Source organism: Rhinopithecus bieti, unplaced genomic scaffold, assembly GCF_001698545.2.
Source record: "Rhinopithecus bieti isolate Rb0 unplaced genomic scaffold, ASM169854v2 scaffold_10347, whole genome shotgun sequence".
Taxonomy (NCBI): Eukaryota; Metazoa; Chordata; class Mammalia; order Primates; family Cercopithecidae; genus Rhinopithecus; species Rhinopithecus bieti.
In genome coordinates this window covers 1,325,524-1,346,847 of record NW_016806836.1, presented here as the reverse complement: position 1 = coordinate 1,346,847, position 21,324 = coordinate 1,325,524, and the positions used below count along the sequence as shown (strand labels likewise).

Below are 21,324 nucleotides of genomic sequence, written 5' to 3'. Positions count from 1 at the left end.
AAAGTGAAGCTTGTCATCCAGACACTTCATAAGGAAACAGAAAACCTCAAGAAAGCTTCCCTCCATCAGTACCACTGTTCATTTTCCTCCCTGAGTCATAGCCTGGATGGGTGGGAACTAGATCATCACTGGACCATCCGTGTGGACAGCACAGGAACTGAGACTGGAAATGAAGGAAGTGAGTCCTTTAGGTTGTTGGTCTCCAGGGAAGAGGCGCAGAGGCTTCAGCGTCTAACAGTCTCTGCTGTTTCCTAAAATAAACCTTTTTCAAAACAAAAGAGCTATTTCATGCTCTGTTCCACAGCCTGTCCATTAATAAGGCAGTAGGTCTTTGGCTTCATCTTATTCAGGGAAATAAATGTTTATACTGATGGCTCAGAATGCAGTGGTCTAGAATGAAGAAGAATGTGGTACTTTTACTAAAGGTAAAACTGCAGATGTGCCACTAGAAGATAGCTCTAAAACGTTGTGGTCTTTTAAGCCAGTCGTTGATCTTTCCGGCTGCTTTTTCGTAATATCTAAGGGCAATATTACTCCTAATATCACAGTGGGTGTACAGCCTGTAATGATATTATTCATAATATCTAAGGAAGATATTACTACTAACATCACAGTGGATGTACACACTGTAATGATATTATTCATGACATATAAGGGAAATATTACTCCTAATATCACAGTGGGGGTATACCCTGTGATAATATTATTTGTAATTTCTAAGGGAGGTATTTCTCCAATATCACAGGGGTGGACATCCTTTGAAAATATGATTTGTAATATCTAAGGGAGATATTCCTCCTAATATCTTCTTTTAGATATTACAAATAATATCGCAAGGTGTACATCCACCGTGATATAAGGAGTAATATCTTCTTTTAGATATCACTGAGGCTTTATGTCGCCTTGTGGCTTCTGCTCTCTTGAACGACCTTTGACATCCCCTAAGGGAGCTCACTCTAGAGCCCTTCATCAGAGGCCACGTGAAGACAGAGGCTCTGATGCTATATCAACCACATCTTTTTATGTATCCTGACACTTCGACATCTAGGGCCTTGCTGACCTTGTCAGGCGCTCACTGCAAGCTCCGCCTACCGGGTCACCTGCCATTGCTCCCTGGCCTCAGGTTCACGGCCATTCTCCCTGCCTCACGGCCTGCCCGGAGTAAGCTGGGACTACAGGCGCCCGCCACGCCACCGGCCCGGCTAATTTTTTGTATTTTTTTAGTAAGGAGATGGGGTTTCACCATGGTTAGTCCAGTGATGTGGTCTGCGATTCTCCTGACCTCGTGATCCGCCATCTGGTCTCCGAAAAGTCGCCAAACCTGGCGTGGGATTCACCAAGGCTTGAGGCCACCGCACCGGCTGCAACGATGTTATATTTTTAATGTATCCAGGAACCGCTCAACAATCTAGGGGCCTTGGGCTGACGTTGTGCAGGCTTCTCCCTTCCCCAGGGGTTAGGCCCAGTTCCTAGAGAACAGTAAACGCTTGCCCAGCATGAATCTCGCCCACGAGCGTGCTTTTCACATACAAGCTAACCAGTCCAGAGTTCATGCCCCCAGTTACCTACTTCATCAGCCTTCCATAGGACTCACACACTCTAGGCCACTGTTCCTCTGTCCTAAGCACTCCAGGGCCAGGTACCAGACAACTAGGGACAGCCCCTATTCCCAGAGCCTGCTGAAATTACTGAAACTGTAATAGCTAACCTTAACCCTGCTCATCTTGCCTCACTTACTCCTTCCCGTGGAAACCACCGTAAAGGCTCTTGCCCATGTTTTTGCATCACTCCTGCCTTCTCACTGACCATAGTGCCTCCCTATTCGGTGCTACATGGCATAGCACTTTCCCTTCTCTTGGGATTTGTGAGTAACAAACTCTCTTTTCAGTGGCAATCGACTCTTGATCTGTTGGTCTCTCCATACCTGAAGAATAATGCAACCTATATATATTTTTAAATCAACTAAAATTTATTTAATTAAGTATAAAGTTACTTTCACATTTGTCTACAACCACAGTAAATACAGTTCTTGGCATAATGCCATGGCCTTTAAAATTTAAAGCCTCCCCACCCGCAAGATTACATATGTAAAACTCCCACTATTGTTTCTATAATAGGGGATTAGTTAATCAAATTAAAATATACTACTTAGAATAAAATAAAATGAAAATAATTTACTCATAAGATTCATATTGAAATCATCCTTATTTACAATATACTATCCTAAGAATTATAATTCCGTTCAGTTTCAATTTGAGCAAAAGTGTAATGACTGAAGTAACAGCAGTTACTTCAACTGAAAATGAGAACAGTCAAAATGACTTTTGAAGAGAGCAAAAATATTGTCGGGTTTCTTGCCGTGGTTCTGGATCTTCAGTAGCAGGCTCATTTGAAGGCAGACTCAACCCTCAAGGGAACTCGCTCTACCTTCAGAATGTGTGGGTGGGGAAAATCCAGGTCTTGGTGGACGGTAAGGAGGAAAACCCCTTGGTGGATAGACATTTCTCATTGCAAATGGAGCACGTGGTGGACCTGGGACAACCCTTGGTGGCAAATAATCTGAAGAAGCTCCAAACATGGTTCCTGGAGGAGGTGGAGGGAAAGGAGGTCCTCTTCTCATGAACGGGCCCCTCACATCCACTGGCAACAATGGACCTCTGATTGGAGAAAGAGGTGGAGGGAAAAAGCCAGGGCCAGTTGCTTCATTTTCAGCGGGGAGAGATGAATCAGGCGCATTTAAATTACCAAGATTATCTTTAGTATCATTTCTACTGGATTCCATTTCTGAAGGCATTGACCCATCCATTTTATCCAAAGAAGGCATTTTAAAGCTTCTGAGTTCTGCTGGTCCAGAGCGTATAGCAGAATTAGAATAAAATCTGTCTTGCCTTTGTGGAGGAACAGCTGAATCAGGATATGATTGTTCTGGTGGAGGAAACATCATCCTACAGTCCTGTTCCCACGGAGGTGACAGGGCCCCAGTGTCAGAAGGAGCCCTGTGAGGATCGGTAAACCTATCACAGCTTGATTCTCCTCTTTCATTGGTAATCTGATGGTCCAGAGGATTCCCTGGGCCTCTTGGACCTCTTCCTCCTCCCTCTGGAAGCAAAGGTGAGAGTCTCAGTGGACCCTCCAACACAGTTGGAGGATAGAGAAAATATCTCGTTTCAAATGAAGGCCGACCCAGTGGAGAGGGACCATATGAGGAATGCTCTCTGCCAAATGCTGTATTTGGAACACCAAGTGCATAAGGATCTTTTTCTAAAAGTTTAATTTTAAAGTCTGTTTCAGCTAATTTTTGTCTGTTGTGAGCATTTTCTTTCCTTAAATCATTGAGGTTTCTTTCAGCAGTCCATGCTGCCAAACAATTATCGTGTGCTTTTTTCTCATGGGAAGTAATCTTCCCTTGATAAAAATGAATAGTTCTCTCAAATTCTTCTTCAACATCTTTGGCTCGCTTTCTGTAGGTCTCCAGCTCTCCAGCGGCATGGCCGATCGTTTCGTCTACTTTAGAAAGTTTCTCTGTCTCTAACCGGTAATTTTCCTCTACTAGTAATTTCCTGTATAGCTTCATTCCATTTTCTTGATATAATTCTGTCATTACCTTAAGTTTCTGTTGAAGCTTCTGATTCTCACTTTCAAAATGTGTGTTTTCCAACTGCAAAGATGCTTGCTCCATCTGAAGATTTTTAATATGCTCTCTGAGCTCTTTCTTGGTTTCATCAACTTCAGATAACTGAATATGATTTTGGTTTCTTTCTCCTTCTAAGGTTGTTAAAGAAGCATTTAACTTAGCTGCAAGAATCAGTTTCTTCAAAGCTCCTTTTGGAGGATTATCTAAGTTAGCATCATCTTCCAATTCACTGTTCACGTCTAATTCCAAGTTACCATCATCCATTATGTCTTCTCCAAGCCTAGCAGCCCGATCTTTCATCTTTAGCAAGTGTTCAGTCAGAGTCTCGATGTGATTTTCTTTATCATTTAGAACTTGTTCTGCGTGTACTTTGGAGTCTTCAAATGTTATTTTCTGTTTATTAAGTTCACTCACTTGTTCTTTCCATACTTCAGCTTCTTGAAAAAGCTGTTGCTGGCTTTCCTGAAGTTGACAATTTTCATTCAAAGCATCTTGTATTGCTATCTTCAGTGGTTCTTCATTCATTTGAAATCTCTTGAAGGTCATTTTGGCTTCAGCTACTTGGGATTTGAGGGATTTTGATGCATCTTCTAGAGACTGTATTCTTTTGGAAATATCCGCCATCAATTCATCTTGTTCAGAATGTTTAGATTTCTCTTCTTTTAACTCGTTTTCTAGAAAGAGTATTTCATGCTCAAGTTCAGAATTGGACCTGTTTACCTTTTCACAGGTTGCCTCCAAACTTTGTGCTTCTGTTGCCTCCTTCTCAAAGCTGGCATCCTCTAAAGATGACTCTACTTCATAGGCTTCATACTCTTTTGAATGAGGCTAAATTTTCAAGTAGTCTACATTTTCTTCAATTAGTCCAGAAAGTGCTACAGCAAGCTTTTTCTCTCTTCCCACATAAAGCCAACTCCTAACCGATCTAAAACTTCTCCACAAGAAAAAGGGAACAACAAAAAATCCAACGACAGCTGCACATATCACCAATTCCCATGGAAAACCATAAGGAGTCAAATCTGGTCTCCTGCCTTCAGGCAGTGCTGCTGCAACCCTGCGTGGCTCCTCCAGGACCAGCCCCCAGTAAGGCTGAGGGGTAGCCCTGGGCTCTTTCATAGCGCCAAGGCTGCTCTGGCTGCGGCCACCGCAGTAACCCAGGCCTGTCCGGGCCACAGTTAGCCGCGAAGAACACACAGGCTTAGGTTAGGAACAGAATCCGCACCTGGCAACCGGAGCGGACCACTGGGGAGCCGGCTGCGGGGGGAGCTGGTGGACGCGGGAACCCACAGGCCTCACAGGCCCGTAGAAAAGGTACAGTAAAAATATAGTATAAAAGATTTTTTTAAAAAATATATACTTCTATAGAGTACTGACCATAAATAAATGGAGCTTGCAAGATTGAAAATTGCTGTGGGTGAGTTAGTAAGTGGTGAGTGAATGTGAAGGCCTAGGGCATTACTGTGCACTACTGCAGCCTTCACAAGCACTGCACACGTAAGCCACACTAATTAATTAAAATTGTTTTCTTCAATATAAATTAACCTTAGCTTACTGTAACTTTTTTACTTTATAAATGTTTAAATTTTTTTCACTTTTTTACTTTTTTGTAATAACACTTCACTTACAACACACATTGTATAGCTGTACAAAAATATTTTCTTTCTATCCTTACTTTATAAGCTTTTATCTATTAATCTTTTTATTTTTTAATAGTTTTGTGTTAAAAATCAAGACATAGACACACACATCAGCCTCGGTCTACACAGGGTCAGGATCATCAATATCACTGTCTTCCACCTCCACATCTTGTCCCACTGGAAAGTCTTCAGGGGCAATAACCGCATGGAGCTGTGGCCTCCTATGATAACAATGCTCTCTTTTGGATACCTCCTGAAGGACCTGCCTGAGGCTGTTTTATGGTTAACTTCTAACCGTACACTCTAAAATAATGACAAAAATTATAGTACAGGTTGGTCCAGTGATAGTGGGTTATCAGGACTTATTAGCATTTAGTGTCACTAAAGTTGGTATAAAATCCTCCACTGCTAAATTTAAATGGTTTACAGTTTTTGTGTTTTTTTGTTTTGTTTTGTTTTGCTTTTGAGAAAGATAGGCTGGGCGCGGTAGCTTATGACTGTAATGTCAGCATTTTGGGAGGCTGAGGCAACCAGATCACTTGAGGTCAGGATTTCAAGACCAGCCTGGCCAATATACTGAAATGTCTCTATTAAAAGCACAAAATTATTTGGGCATGGTGGTGCACACCTGTAATCCCAGCTACTCAGGAGGCTGAGGCAGAAGAATCACTTGGACCAGGAGGCAGAGGTTGCAGTGAGCCAAAATAGCACCACTGCATTCCAGCCTAGGCAATAGAGCGAGACCCCATCTTAAAAAAAGAATAATATAGTATATACATAAATATCAATTCCTCATTCATGAGGAATCTTGTTGATCATTCCAGCTGCTTCATATTGAGGAGGGGCATCCTGGGCAGCCGCATACCGTGGGTAACTATGTGGTCCCCCAGGAATTATAGGTTAATCGAATACTGTCCTTTTCTTCTGAAACAATCTTTCTTTTCCCAGTCCCCTACTTCCACCAAAGACAAATCTCAGCAAGACAAACCCACCTGCAAAATAAGTTGCAGTCCCATAAATGTGGCCTGATTATCCCACAAAGTACAGCAAGAATTACTGTCCACATAGGCTCTCCTAAATTGGACTTGCTGGAACCTCTCACAAGGCCATTTCAAAGACCTGGGAAAATAGCCAGTTCATCCACCTGTGTCACAGTATAAAATAAAATAGATTCTTATTGAATGTATGCAAACAAACACATTGCCATGAATTAAGAACATTCACAAATAATTCACAAATTATGAAGAAATTAGGCATAGAGAGAACTATGCCTCAAATTCTGTTTGAGGAAAGCACCTTGTATTCAAGATACTTAAAGTATACTCACAGGCAATAAAGGCTCCAAAGAAAAATAATTATCCAGGCTCTGAAAAACAAAACAAAAAAAAATCAGCAATATTTCAAAAGAAAAAACCATAAAAAATTATTTCAGTCTCCATTAATTCAGTCCATGCAATCAACTTCTGGTATGCTTCATACTGAGTTAGCAATCTTTATGAACATATCAGCATTTCAGTTAGTGCCCTGGAAGTTTTCTCTCTAATCCAATGGCACAGTCTACAAAGTTATCAGAAACTTGCATTCAAGAGGTTGAATTTTTCATAAACTTCCCCAAAGAAGAAAGCCCTGGACTGCAGCTGATTATAAGTCACTTTTTGAGAAGGATCAAAGCAAAACTACAATTGTGGATGACGAAAGTTTTAAGACAGCCATAGTTAAAGGCACAGTTAGCAAGGGTATTTTGTTATTCCTGTGGCATACAAGTTAACACAATAATAATAATTACTGTGACAACATATATTAAGACATATCAGAATTTTAGAATTCTCATATCATCCCGGAACTTCAGGAGGCCAAAGCGGGTGGATCACCTGGGGTCAGGAGTTCAAGACCAGCCTGGCCAACATGGCAAAACCTTACGTCCACTAAACATACAAAAATCAGTTGGATGTCGTGATGCATGCCTGTAATCCCAGCTACTTCGAAGCTTGAGGCACAAAAATCACTTGAACCTGGGAGGCACAGGCTGCAGTGAGCTGAGACTGTGCCACTGCACTCCAGCCTGGGCAACAGAGCAAGACCCATCTAATAAATAAATAAATAAATAAATAAATAAATCCCAAAGGAAGCTGAATACCACCTCTGATTGACAATGCTTCCTGCATAATTCTAACATAACAAACAACCCAAATAAACCTAATATGCCTCTCTTGGACTTCAGGGAACCTTATACCCAAAAAAGTTATTTTGAGGTCAAAAAGACTGAATTTAGAACTTGAAATTTTGCCATTGGAAAGTTTGTCAGAGATCAAAGTTTTGAGACACCTGACATCACAAAATAGGATTATACAGGTCACTATAAAATAGCCATTCATTTAGCAAAAATGATAATACAAAACAGCTTACCCTTTGATAGTGAGGGACTCAGCTTCCCAAACAATAAGCCCTAATAAAGACAGCATGAGGCCAACTAAGAGGGAGAGACTCTCTTTTTCTGTAGTTTTACTAAAAAATCTCTTATCTCTTACATGAATATTTTGTTCAAGAGAAAACCAAATTTTACCTTTATATGGTATATTATTAATGTTAAAACTAATTTTAATAAAACCTTATAAACAAATCTATCCAATTGTAATCAGTTTCATCGTAAGGTAAGATTTCCATAAACTTTTTATAATCTTTTACAATTTTCTGTTAAGGAGTAGATTAATGCTCCAGGAAGGCCCAGATGCTGGCCTTGCATCAGTGTGGTTTTGGTGTTAATGTTTAATTTATAGAAAAATTGAAATAATTTTTTTTTTGAGACAAAGTCTCACTCTGTCACCCAGGCTGAAATGCAGTGGCATGATCTTGGCTCACTGCAAGCTCCGCCTCCCGGATTCATGCCATTCTCCTGCCTCAGCCTCCCGAGTAGCTGGGACTACAGGTGCCCGTCACCACGCCCAGCTAATTTTTTTGTATTTTTAGTAGAGATGAGGTTTCACAGTGTTAGCCAGGATGGTATCGATTTCTTGACCTTGTGATCCACCTGCCTCAGCTTCCCAAAGTGGTGGGATTAGAAGCATGAGCCACTGATCCTGGCCCTGAACTAATCTTATCCCTCAAAACCGGCCCTTACAATCTCATGTGCCTACCTCTTCTGCAGCAGTCCCTGAGCCCAGAGGGATTGAATAGTTTTAATTTCTGGCCCTGTGTCTTTTTTTTTTTTTTTTTTTTTTTCCTGAGATGGATTGTGGCTCTGTCACCCAGGCTGGAGTGCAATGGCGCAATCTCGTCTCACTGCAAACTCCACCTCCCAGGTCCAAGCGATTCTCCTGCCTCAGCCTCCCGAGTAGCTGGGATTGCAGGTGTCTGCCACCATGCCCAGCTAATTTTTGTATTTTCAGTAGAGGTGGAGTTTCACCATTTTGGTCAGGCTGGTCTTGAACTCCTGACCTCAGGTGATCCACCCACCTCGGCCTCCCAAAGTGCTGGGATTATAGGCGTGAGCCACTGTACCCAGCCAGCCCTGTGTCTTTTGAAAGCAGATCACGGCTGGGCACAGTAGCTCATGCTGGCAGATCACGTTAGGTCAGGAATTTAAAACCAGCCTGACCAACATGGCGAAACCCTGTCTCTGCTAAAAGTACAAAAAGTAGCCGGGCATGGTGGTGCGTGCCTGTAAGCCCAGGTACTCAGAGGCTGGAAGCAGGAGAATTGCTTGAGCCCAAGAGGTAGAGGTTGCAGTGAGCCAAGATTGCACCACTGCACTCCAACCTGGGTGACAGAGTGAGGCTCCATCTCAAAAAAAAAACAAAAACAAAAACAAAAAAAAACCCCAATCATTTTGATTGTCAGCTTCTCCCAGGTCTGATGACAGGGCTTTGACTGGTGTCAATGCTCAGGATTAAGCAGGAGCCAGTGCCTTCTTCAGACCCAAGAGTCAAAGCCCTGTAATTTAACAGCACAAGGATTAGTTAATAGATTTTTTACTCCAGAAAATCCTATCATTCTAACACGTCACAAATTAAAACACTGTGATTTGGTGTTTAGGAGCTACGGCCTGCAGCACTTCAAACCACAGTATTAAAGTAGTTAGGTTATTCCTTGCATATGTCTCATTGCTAGCATTCTAGAGACAGAATTGTGGCTAAAAGCATAAAAAATGTGATAGGTCCTATGCTGAACTTATCAAAGTAAGACAACTAACATTTCTCTCCATCACTAAAATATGGTAAATACAAATATCAGTTTTGGAAGTTCAGTATGAGGATAAATAATCTCCTTTCACTTAAATGCTATACAACAAAACAAGGACAAAGTAAGAACAACCACACAGTAATTTCTTTTCAGCTATTTAAAAGAGCATCATTGTCGGGTACAGTGGCTCACACCTGTAATCCCAGCACTTTGGGAGGCTGAGGAGGGCATATCACTTGAGGCCAGGAGTTCAAGACCAGCCTGGTAAGCATTGTGAAATCCCGTCTTTACTAAAACATATTTAAAAATTAGCGAAGCATGGTGGCATGCACCTGTAATCTCTGCTACTTGGGAGGCTGAGGCACGAGAATCATTTGAACCCGGGAGGTGAAAGTTGCAGTGAACCCAGATCACCCAACTGCACTCCTGCACTCCAGCCTGGACAACAGAGTAAGGTTCCATCTCAAAAATAAAATAAAATAAATAAATAAATAAGCATCATCATACATGTCCAAGATTGGTTTCTAGATACAGTACTGTCAACTGACCAGGTAACTTTCACCACTAAAATTTTCAAACCAGTGCAACACTTGTGTATATTTTGTTTTCAAGTACACATATGAAGGCCCATCAGTGATAAACACCTTGGGATCAAAAATCACTAGAAAGTCTCATACTTGTTTTTGTTACTACTTAATCCAAGTCAATGCCACTTAATGTTTTTTTGTTGTTGTTGTTGTTGTTTTTGAGACGGAGTCTCACTCTGTCGCCCAGGCTGGAGTGCACTGGCGCAATCTTGGCTCACTGCAAGCTCTGCCTCCTGGGTTTTCATGCCATTCTGCCTCAGTCTCCCGAGTAACTGGGACTACAGGCACCTGCTACCATGCCTGGCTAATTTTTAGTATTTTAGTTGAGTCGGGGTTTCACCGTGTTAGCCAGGATGGTCTCGATCTCCTGTCCTTGTGATCCGCCCACCTCGGCCTCCCAAAGTGCTGGGATTACAGGTGTGAGCCACTGCGCCTGGCACTTAATGTTAATAATAGTAAACACAACTAAAGTAGTTTGAAAAAAATCTCAATCAATATAATTTCCATAAGGACTAGGCCAATTTTTCCTGAGCATTAAAATTTTGTGCCCATATTACAGTTGTTCCTCATTAAAGAAAAAGATCTGAAACCAACTCAAACTATTGATTTCATTGAATTACCTTGGAAATAGGCTAGACATGGTGGCTCATGCGTGTAGTCTCAGCACTTTGGGAGGCCAAAACAGGCGGATCATTTGAGGTCAGGAGTTCAAGACCAGCCTGGCCAACATGGCAAAACCCCGTCCCTACTAAAAATAAAAAATTAGCGGTAGTGGTGCACGCCTATAATCCCAGCTACTCAAGAGGCTGAGGCATGAGAATCGATGGAACCCAAGAGGGCAAGTTGCAACAAGCCGAGATTGTGCCACTGCAGTCCAGTCCAGCCTGGGAGACTAAGCAAGACAATGTCTCTAATAATAATAATAATAACAATATGAAAAGAATCACCTTGGAAGTAAACACCATTTAAACATTTTAATTCTCACCTGTCTTTTCAAACAACAAAATAAATGTACTATCTGCTCAAACCTTATAAAAAATGGTATTTATTTATTTATGTATTTATTTGCCAAGAACCTTAAGGCTCTCATAGATCTCAAGATCATCAGAGGTAAGCAAAGTCAATCAAAAAATTATCTGACCATGTTGCAACCCCCAGAGTTGCTCTGAACCTATGCTGGCTCTGGGGGCTGCATTCTTTGCTCAGTTAAACTCTGCTACATTTCATTTAAGTTTTTAATTAAACAAGTATTTGTTGTTTATCTGAAATTCAAGTTGAACTGAGTGTCCTATATTTTAATTTGACAATCTAATCCTGGCAATGGAAAGACCCTGAAGGAATTTGAGGCAGAGGAATAACATAATCTAAGATTTAATAAATACATTTATTTATAAAATTAAAACTGTGGGTGACTATAAATGAGTTTAGAGGATTTTGAGGCATATAAATAAGTTCCAGGAGCATTTCTAGAAATTCATGATGCAAGCTCTCCATCTAACAGGTAGAGCAGTTGGTGCAGATGAGATAAGCCTGATCTCCAGCAGGCCTGGAGGAACCACGAGCTGTCTCTGCACCCCTTGTCTTCGCCTTTGCATGGTTCTTTACCGGTTATCCAGGTCTGTCATGCCCAGTATTTCCTTCCATCCTGACCACATCCCTGCGTGGGAAGTAGGTCCCATCAATGGGTAAATATGTGGTCGTTATGCAGAGGTGGAAGCCGAGGCTCAGAGCGGTGAAGTGACCTACCCAAGGTCACACAGGGAGGCGGCACAGGACCGAGGTTACAATTCAGGTCTCTGCAACTCCAAAGCTCTTTCCCCTCTCCCTCTCTGCTCTCGGTTCTTCAAGGCATCCAGCCTGCAGTCTATCCATGCCGGAGGCTTGCAGGCAGGTCTGGATGTGGGGCGCAGGAAGGAGCCCCCAGGGACAGCTGCTGGCCTTGGTGCCTGTCCTGTCTTCGCTGAAGCCGGGCGTGCAGGTGGAGGACTCGCCTCGCCTCCTGGGCTGTGAAGAAGGAAGCGGCGATGGCGTGCCGCAGTCGGCGGGCGTAGGCCTCCAGGAGCACCGTGGAGCACGCCAGGAGCTGCAGGGCCCCCACTGCCAGCGGGACAGCCGCGTGGGGACACCGGGCGGGTAGCAGTGGGCAGCGGGCGGAGGTGAGGCTGAGCTCCCATTGGTAGGAGCTGTGGACAGAGAGGAAGGGGCTCTCCGGGGACGGCTGGTTGAAGAGGAAAGGGATGAAGCCCAGGACAGTGTATGCCACCTTGAGAAAGGAGAAAAAGACAGCGTCAACTGAGGGCCCCTCTGGCCACTCCCCACCTCTAGAGGAGGCTTGTCCAGCTTTCCCTGCCTTCATCTGCAAAATGGGTACCGAAATAACCCCATTTCTGTGAAGGAAGAAATGGATGGAATAAGACATCTAAAGTATTCACTAAGGACTCAGCAAGGAGCAAACATCCATAGACAATTTGTTTTCTCTAAAATATTCTGCTCAAAGATACTAACGATAGTAACATTTGTATGGTGATTTTTATTTGGCAAAAGAATCTGTTTCAGACTCCTAGTCTCATTGGGTCCTCCTCAAACCCTCAAACCCTCCTCAAAATGCTACCAATTCAACTTTGATTGAAATTCTACATGATAAGAAAGCATTGTGTCAAAGTTGAATTGGTAGCGTTTTGAGGAGGGTTTGAGGGTTTGAGAGGGACCTCAAGCCCAGGGTTTGAGGACCACCCAATGAGACTAGGAGTCTGAAACAGGTTCTTTTGCCAAACCATGTTGTTGGCCAGGCTGGTCTTGAACTCTTGACCTCAGGTGATCCACCCACCTCAGCCTCGCAAAGTGCTGGGATTATAGGCATGAGCCACCATGCCCAGCCCCCTATTTTTTTTTTTATGTATGCACGAGAAATATATGACAAAATAAACCTATGTTAAATCATAAGTGAACTATTTTATACAAATACAATTAAAATTCTAAATGATAAGAAAGCATTGTGTCAAAGTTGAATTGGTAGCATTTTCTGCCCTAAGGATACATAAAACAATGATGTGACTTGCAATTGATGACTATCTGAGATTTGGTGAAAAACAGTAAATCAGGGAACATACTTAGAACATTGCCTGACACATTTCTTTACTGTGACCTATAGTAAGAAACGCATTTTACAGGCCAGGCATGGTGGCTTATGCCGGTAATCCCAACACTTTGGGAGGCTGACGTGAGAAGAATGCCTGAGCCCAGGAGTCCGAGACCAGCCTGGGCAACATAGTGAGACACCATCTCTAAAAACATATTAAAAATTAACTGGGTGGTGGTGCATGCCTGTAGTCTCAGCTACTTGGAAGGCCAAGGTAGGTGAAGTGGGAAGCTCATTTGAGCCCAGGAGGTCAAGGTTACAGTGAGCTGTGATTGCACCATTGCACCACTGCATTCTGGCCTGGGCAACAGACTGAAACCCTGTCTCAAAAAAGGAAAGAAAAGAAATGCATTTTACAGCACCTTGAAAGCACAGATTGTATTGTAATTGAAGAAAATATTCACAAAACCATACACTTCCTTATTGTTTAAGATATAATCTTATAATTTTCCAGTCGATTCTATTTCATTAAAAAAACTGTCTATGACTTCTTAAATTGATTAAATTGATTTTGTGCAGTTTGAAAAGCACGTTCTTAGTATGTAATAAATACTTGATAAATATAAGCTGTTAATATTATTAGCTCAGAGTCTGACACTTTGATATGTTTTATGCAGTGGACTTTTGTGTGAGACCTCTCTACTCAAAATTAAAATAAAAGATCTCTGGTGAAAGAAGAGGATCGAAAAATTGCAACCTCCGATCTGATAGTAATATAATCCGTTATAAGTCAATAGTAAAATATTTTCTTATCATTTTTATTTTTTTATATATTTATTTATTTATTTTTTTATTTTTTGAGACGGAGTCTCGCTCTGTCGCCCAGGCTGGAGTGCAGTGGCACGATCTCGGCTCACTGCAAAGCTCCCGCCTCCGGGTTTACGCCATTCTCCGCCTCAGCCTCCGAGTAGCTGGACTACAGGCGCCCGCCACCACGCCCGGCTAGTTTTTTGTATTTAGTAGAGATGGGGTTTCCCCATGTTAGCCAGGATGGTCTCCGTCTCATGACCTCGTGATCCACCCCGCCTCGGCCTCCAAAGGTGCTGGATTACGGCTTTGAGCCACCGCGCCCGCCTTCTCTATCATTTTTTAAAATAGTAAATATGGCGGGCGCGGTGGCTCAACCTGTAAAATCCCAGCACTTTGGGAGGCCGAGGACGGGCGGATCACGAGATCAGGAGATCGAGACCATCCTGGCTAACACGGTGAAACCCCGTCTCCTAAAAAAATACAAAAATCTAAGCCGGGCGAGGGGGGACCTGTTAGTCCCAGCTACTGCGGAGGGCTGAGGCCAGGAAATTGGCATGAACCGGGAAGGCGGAGCTGCAGTGAGCTGAGATCGGGCCGCTGCACTCCAAGCCGGGAGGACAGAGCGAGACTCCGTCTCAAAAAAAAAAAAAAAAAAAGTAAAAATTTCAGGCTTTGTAGGCCATACAGTCTCTGTTACAATTACTCAACTTTGCCTTTGTAGGGCAACCACAGACAATATATCGACAAATGGCATGGCTGTGTTCTAAAAAAAACCTTATTTACAAAGACTCTGGAAGGCTATAGTTGGCTGCCTTCTGATCAAGCCCATTCCAAAGTCCTCTTCCAGTCCGATATAGACAGATGTGAGCTATTAATAACAGCCACTCTTTATTAAATATCTCTTATGTGCCATGGAGCTTACTAGGTACTTTAGGACAATATCACACTGTAAGACACAATAGCCTCGTAGGATTAGGATTGATTTGATTTGTACCAATGAGGAAAATGAGGCTAGGACATCCTGCCACTTGTGAAGGGTGACCTTGGACGCAAGTTATTTCAAGGTGTCTGGGTTTCAGCATCCTCATCTGCAATAGGAAGTGGAAATGGAACCCACTTCCTAGGGCTGTTGTGGGTATCCGATGAGTCCCACTACCCGTGGTGCAGGGCCCCATGGCTGATTCACGGGCTATTTCTTGGAGGCAAGTCAAATTTAATCGCAAGTCAAGGGTTTAACAGATCCCCCCCTCTCAAAACAACAACTCCCTTCCTTCTTCTCATCATCATACTTACATCGTACTTCACCGTGAGCGTGATAGGCACAGTTGGCAACTTCTGAGCCCAGTCCACGGTCGCCTGTGCCAGGAGGAAGGCTACATGGTCTGTGGCCACTGCCACAGCTGTGGCCACCAGGAGGAGGGCAAGCAGCCCCAGCCTTAGAAGACAGCTCATCAGCTCCTCCTGCGACAGCCTCAGCCGAGCCGCCTGGAGCAGCCAGGTGGGTGGAGGGGTCACCAGGTGTGTAGCCTGGGCCTGTGCCAATCGCTGGGTGAGCTGTTGTGTGGCATAGATATTGTCAAACCGCAGGTCTGTCAGATAGCAATGGAGGTAATATGCCGACTCCACCAGGAGGCCCAGCATAAACAGCACTGTGACCACTCGCTGGGTCCCTAGCGCTGCTGCCCGGGCCAGGGACTCCAGGCCAGAAAAATCCTCCAGGACCTGCTGAGTGACCCTGAGCATGTGAAGGTAGAAGGCAGAGCCATTGTCCTGGGCCTCAAATGTCAAGCCCCGGCTGCCTGCCTGGCCTGCGGGGCCCAGAGTCCTGGATGCTGCATGCAGCTGGTGAGTGGTGTTGAGCAGACTCTCCAGGGAGCCCTCGGTGACACACCTCAGCACCTGCCCGGCTGCACCCACGTTGGCCAGGATGTTGGGCACCACAGCAACGGCCAGGGTGGCAGTGCTGTAGGACAGGAGCAGCCGGCGTCCCTGCTCTGTGCCCAGGGTGGGCACGCTGAGTGCAAGCAGGCAGCGGACTGGGGGCACCAGGCCCAGGCTCAGGAAGACCAGGAGGCCACAGACAGTGGCCACCATGGCTGAATGTCCGGGAGGATAAAGCAGCAAGAATGCCAGCCAGTGATAAACCAGACCTGCAGCAGCAGCGGCCAGGGAGGCACACAGGAAGAGCTGGGTCAGCAGCTGGCCACAGCTGGCTGGAACAGGCTGGGAGAAGGCGTCCCAGGCAGCCTGCAGTGGGGCAAGGGCTTTCCAGAGCCAGGACCTCCACCTGCATACAAGGAAATTGAAGGGCATCTCTATCAGGAGGTGGATGGGTGTCTGTCCACTGCCCCTGCCCCACAAACCCATCAGCAGGCTCTGCTAACAGACTCCACCCTTTTAGTTAGCCACGTGGACCCATCAGAGTAACTCACTGTATACCCACGTGACACAAGCTGAACCAATCAGAGCCTTCCCCAGGATTATTCTTGCTAGAACTGTCAGGGAAGAGCCCAACTCAGATGCAGTTCCTGAGGATGTGAGGATGAAAGTCTGTCCTGTTTGAGTCCACCATTACAGTTTTGTGAAGGCAACTAACTGGTCCAAGAGAATGAAAGAGCACAGGTGAAAGAGAGAGAATGAGTAAGAGGAGAGGGAAGAGAAACAATTTCACTTGAATTCATAGTCTTGGTGGCTTGCTGTATGATTCTGGACCTTCTATTCTTTCTGGACTTCAGGGTCTCATCTATAATTTAGGGGTGAGGAGGGTGGACTAGTTGACCTGTGAGGGACTTTTATATTCTGTTATCCTTATATTTATTCATTCAACAAGCGTTTATCAAGCAACGACTTTGTGCTAACCATTGGAGAAACAGGAATGAAAAAAACGAAGTCGCTACCTTCATGGGCTTGCACTATATTAAGAGCGATGGCAGAGGAATAGTAAGGAAAGCTTGGATTCTGAACACATTTTATTGGCAGAGTCAACAAGATTTGCAGAGGCCGATTGGTTGTGGGTTATGAGAGAAAGAGGGAAGTCAAGGATGATGAGGAGCTTTTGTGTCTGAGTAACTGGAAGTACTGAGGTGTCATTTCTTGAGATGAGAACTCTGTGGTCAAAACAGGTTTGAGTGGAGGGGGAGAGAGGAGGAATTCAGTTCAGAACTCTTGAGTTGGAGATTCAGTTGAGCCATTCTGTGGAGGTTTTGAGAAGGTGGTTGGAAATAGAAGTCAGGAATTCAGAGGGGAGGTCAGGCTGGAGTTATAACATTGGAAGTCATTGATTTATAGATGTCTCCCAACTTTATATCCCTACCTAAAGCCACGGTGCACGATGAGATTCCTCAAGAGAGTGTGTCACTGGGGAGGAAAGACATCCAAGGATATGCCTCAGGGCACCCCAAGGTTAGGGGCTCTTAGATGAGAAGGAACCAGCAAAGGAGACTGGAAAACCAATGTGGTGCTTAGGAAGCCAAGTAAACAAAATGTTTCAAGGAGAAGGGAGTGATCAAGTACGTCAAATGCAGCCAACAGGCCAAGAAAGATGAGGACTGAGCAATGCCTGTTAGCTGCTTAGAGGTCACTGCTGACCTTGGCAGGGACAGTTTGGTGGCCTTTTGGGCCAAAACCCAACTATATTGGGTCCAGGAGAGACAGGAAGGAGAAGAATAGGAAACACAGATATAGACAACTCTTTCCAGTAATTTCTGCAGTAAAACAGCAGAGAAATGAAGCAGTGGCTGGTCACTATGGGAAACTGGACCAAGAGGATTCATGTAAGGTGAGGAAATCTATAGCATGTTTACAGGTGGGAGATCTCACCAAGAGGGGAGACATTGACAAAGGGGAGACTCCCTGGAATGACACCTGTAGGGGTGGGGGCAGAGGGTGAGACTGAGAACATGCAAGGTGGGACTGGTCTTAGAATGGAGCAGGGGTCGTTCATTCTTAATAGCAGGTGGGAAAGCACAGGAAATAGGTACAGATGATGGTGAATGAACAGGCAACATGTGTGCACTTGTGAAAAGTATCCTCTGATATACGCAGAACAGAGTAATGCTTAGGGCATGACCTCTGGACTGCCTGGGCTCAAATTCCTGCTCCACCACTTGCCAGCTTTGTGACCTTGGGTACATATCATTACCTCTCAGCCGTCTCATCTGTAAAATGGTACAATCAAAGCAGGTACCTCCTGGGGTCACTTTGTTTCTGGCACATGGTAAGCATCACATTAGCTGTTATCTACCACTAGAGTCAACTCCACTGGGGCAGGGACTTTGTCCCTTTTGATCACTGATATGTTCCAAGTGCCTACAATAGTGTCTGCCGTGTTGTGAGCCCTCCAAAAATATTCACTGGGAGTAGCATGACCGATTGCTTCTGTTTGCTCAGGCTGGCAGGAAGCAAGCTCAGCAGAGAAGGTAAGATGCTGGAGGAGGTGATGGATGCTTGAAGAGGAAGAAGAAAGTACAAAATTGTTGCCCAGGAAAGTGGGAGAACAAATGAACTAGGGCAATAACATATGTGCTGGGCAACCATGAGGCCCAGCTGAGGTTAGAGATCATACATTCTCTTAAGTGAGAGCAGGCAGAAAGGTTATACAGGAATATGATGATAAAGGGCAGGGAGGGTGGTGGGGAGGCTATCGCTGTGTTGGTTACAGGCAAAGCCGCTGACTTGCTCCACCATCGTCAGCTTGAAGGATAAGCATGTGACTGGGTCTAGTTGATCCAAGTACCTCTGATCCCCTGGCCACAGTGACTGGTGCAGGGATTGCACCTGCCTGGAGGTGGACCAAGAGAGCTTTCCTCAGGGCTTTGCTGCAATGACAAAACAAAACAAACCAAAAAAACCAAAAAAACTGCTCCTTGTCACCTTGAAAGCTAAGCTGGTAGGAGGGATGCCTCAAGCCTTGGGGACCACCATGTAGTGTGGATTGGCCTGGGATGAAGGCAACTCAAGGAAAACAGTGTTAGGAAACAGAGAGTCCCAGTAGCCTTGCTGGAGTACCTGGAACCAGACATGCCTGAAGCCCAAATCTGTGCCGGACCACACACTAGAAAATGTCTGTTTTTCTCAAGGCAGTGCAAGATCAACCTGTCACTTGCAACTCAGTGATTCCAGACTAATACAGAAACCTTTGTCAAAGGGCTTCTGGGACAATAAAATGAAATAATGCATGTAAAGCACTTTATACAGGGTCTGACACAGAAGAAGGATCCTATAAAACTGCACCACTTGTTACTCTGACGATACTTATGTCAACGATGTAAATGTTCACTCGAGTCTCCTCTGTGCCAAGCTCTGTGCTGACCCCTGTGGACCCCAAGAATTAAGTCCTGGTCCCACTAAAGGAGTTCACAGTCTAATTGAGGAGACTTAAATAGATCATTAGCGTTTAAGTTCATTAAAAAGGAATTCTGAGCATGGTATGCCTGGGCCTGGACTGGGGTGGGATAGATGGAGAGTGACCCAGTTTTACCTGGGAGTCAGGAAGGCTTCCTGGAAGAGGTGACATTCCAGCTGGGGGTGGAAGGACAAGTATCAGTTTGTAGGTGAAGAAGGGAGTTGGACATCCTTGACAGAAGGAACAGTGTGTGCAAAGGTTCTGTGCTCTGAGTATTGGGAAACAGGCAGTTGGGAGAACCAGAACAGTGGGAAGCAGAGATGTAGTAAGGCCTGTGGGGCTGGAGTGGAGGTCACAATCTTGAAGCCCTGAAGGCTGAATCATATGCAAATGTGTTTTATTGTGGCCAACTGTGTGTGTGTGTGTGTGTGTGTGTGTAAGCTGCGCCCGTTTGGAAATAAGGAAGTTTCACATTAAAATCTGGGTTTCCAGCTTTTCTTGAGAAATGAGATCTGGGTTAGAGCTCCCACCTTTGCAACAGGTAACTGGAGCTGAGTATCCACTACCTGCCTTCGACAGGGGAGCAACCCTGCAGACTGCATCCCGCTGATCAACGAACGGTCTGTCTGCACATGCAGGTGGCCTCCCACGGGCGCATCTCCTTCCCAGCTCCTGAAGGCATTTGAATTTGGGACTAAACACCCCCTTCTACTATATAATTAATATTTGGAACACAGTAGCTTTTGGAATAATAGCTAATAATAAAAACCATTGAAAGGGTTGAAAGCCAGTCCTAAGTCATACTGGATGACAATTCCTGCACGGGGTATTGAAAATGGCAAGGAAACCAGCTGCTGTTTAGTGAGTGCTTACTCTGAGCCAAGTATGTGGCAAGTCCTAAGGATGCGTTTTCTCATTCAATTCTGGCAACAGTCTCGTAGATGTCATTATTACTTACATTTCACAGATGGGGAACTGAGGCTCAGAGAAGTGAGGATTTGCCTAAGATCACACAGCCAGGGAATGGCAGAGCTGAAGATTTGGGTTCATATCCATCACCCCCAATGGCTGACTGTTTTCTCACCTGTAGCCCTCAGTGTCCAAAGTTCCCAGACCTACCTGGTCTTGACAAGGTGCTCAGCTGCTCCTGGGTGGCCTGGCATGCTGCCCGAACAGCAGTGGTTTCAGGCGGGCGGTCGCTGGCCGCCGTGGCAGGTGGAGAGGAAGTGAGGGAATCGCTGGGACTTGGGAATCCCTGTCACTTCTGCTTTTCCACTCTTTAATGAAGCTCTCCTGGCTGCCTTGTCCCGCCCTTTTCGGGGTCCACCTCCCAGAGGCTTGGGCAAGCTGCCTCATCCTCTGCCCACAAGCAGGAGCGGGTGGAAGGTGTGGGAAGAGAAAAAGACAGCCTTTTCCAAGCAATGTCTCTAATCTTGGTAGCAGGATGGTAGAATTAGCCCCATTTTACAGAGAAGGAAACTGAGGCACAGAGAAACCACATAGCTCCCCTTTCCCTCCCACTCCACAGTTGTGTGCCCCAAGGGGAGCCTGATCCCTGCTCTTGGGACTCAGGTGATAATCAGATCCCTGCCAAGTTCTGGGAGCAGTGGCTCTGGTCTCCTTCCCTAGCCCCCTTTAGCCTGACTTGACCTGACTTCACATTTCAGCTCTGTCCCTTGCTAGCTATGAGAGCTTGGGCTGGTGACCTAATATCTCTCTGCCTGTTTTCTCCCCTTAAAAAAAGGTTAATGAGGCCGGGCGCAGTGGCTCACACCTGTAATCCCAGTACTTTGGGAGGCTGAGGCGGGTGGATCACCTGAGGTCAGGAGTTTGAGATCAGCCCGGCCAACATGGTGAAACCCTATCTCTACTAAAAATATAAAAATTCACTGGTTTGTGGTGGTGCTTACCTGTAGTCCCAGCTACTCAGGAGGCTGAGGCAGGAGAATCGCTTGAACCCAGGAGGCAAGGTTGCAGTGAGCTGAGATCATGCCACTGTTCTCCAGCCTGGGTACAGAGTGAGACTCTATCTCAAAAAAAAAAAAAAAAAAAAA

At 44.9% G+C, this 21,324-nt stretch overlaps 1 protein-coding gene and 1 pseudogene across 1 annotated transcript in view; both read right to left on the bottom strand.

Annotated features, from left to right (window-relative positions):
* Positions 1 to 2,051: 2,051 nt before the first annotated feature.
* LOC108533413 (cTAGE family member 5-like) lies at positions 2,052 to 4,795 on the bottom strand (annotated as a pseudogene).
* Positions 4,796 to 11,455: 6,660 nt separating this feature from the next.
* OCSTAMP (osteoclast stimulatory transmembrane protein) overlaps positions 11,456 to 21,324 on the bottom strand; it is a 10,148-nt gene continuing 279 nt past the window's right edge. Inside the window, 6 exon segments of the mRNA XM_017878058.1 lie at positions 11,456 to 11,720; positions 11,722 to 11,880; positions 11,882 to 11,943; positions 11,946 to 12,300; positions 15,220 to 16,213; positions 20,390 to 20,629. Of these exon segments, the coding sequence (XP_017733547.1) occupies positions 11,646 to 11,720; positions 11,722 to 11,880; positions 11,882 to 11,943; positions 11,946 to 12,300; positions 15,220 to 16,213; positions 20,390 to 20,433 (1,689 nt within the window). The 5' untranslated portion in view covers positions 20,434 to 20,629 and the 3' untranslated portion in view covers positions 11,456 to 11,645.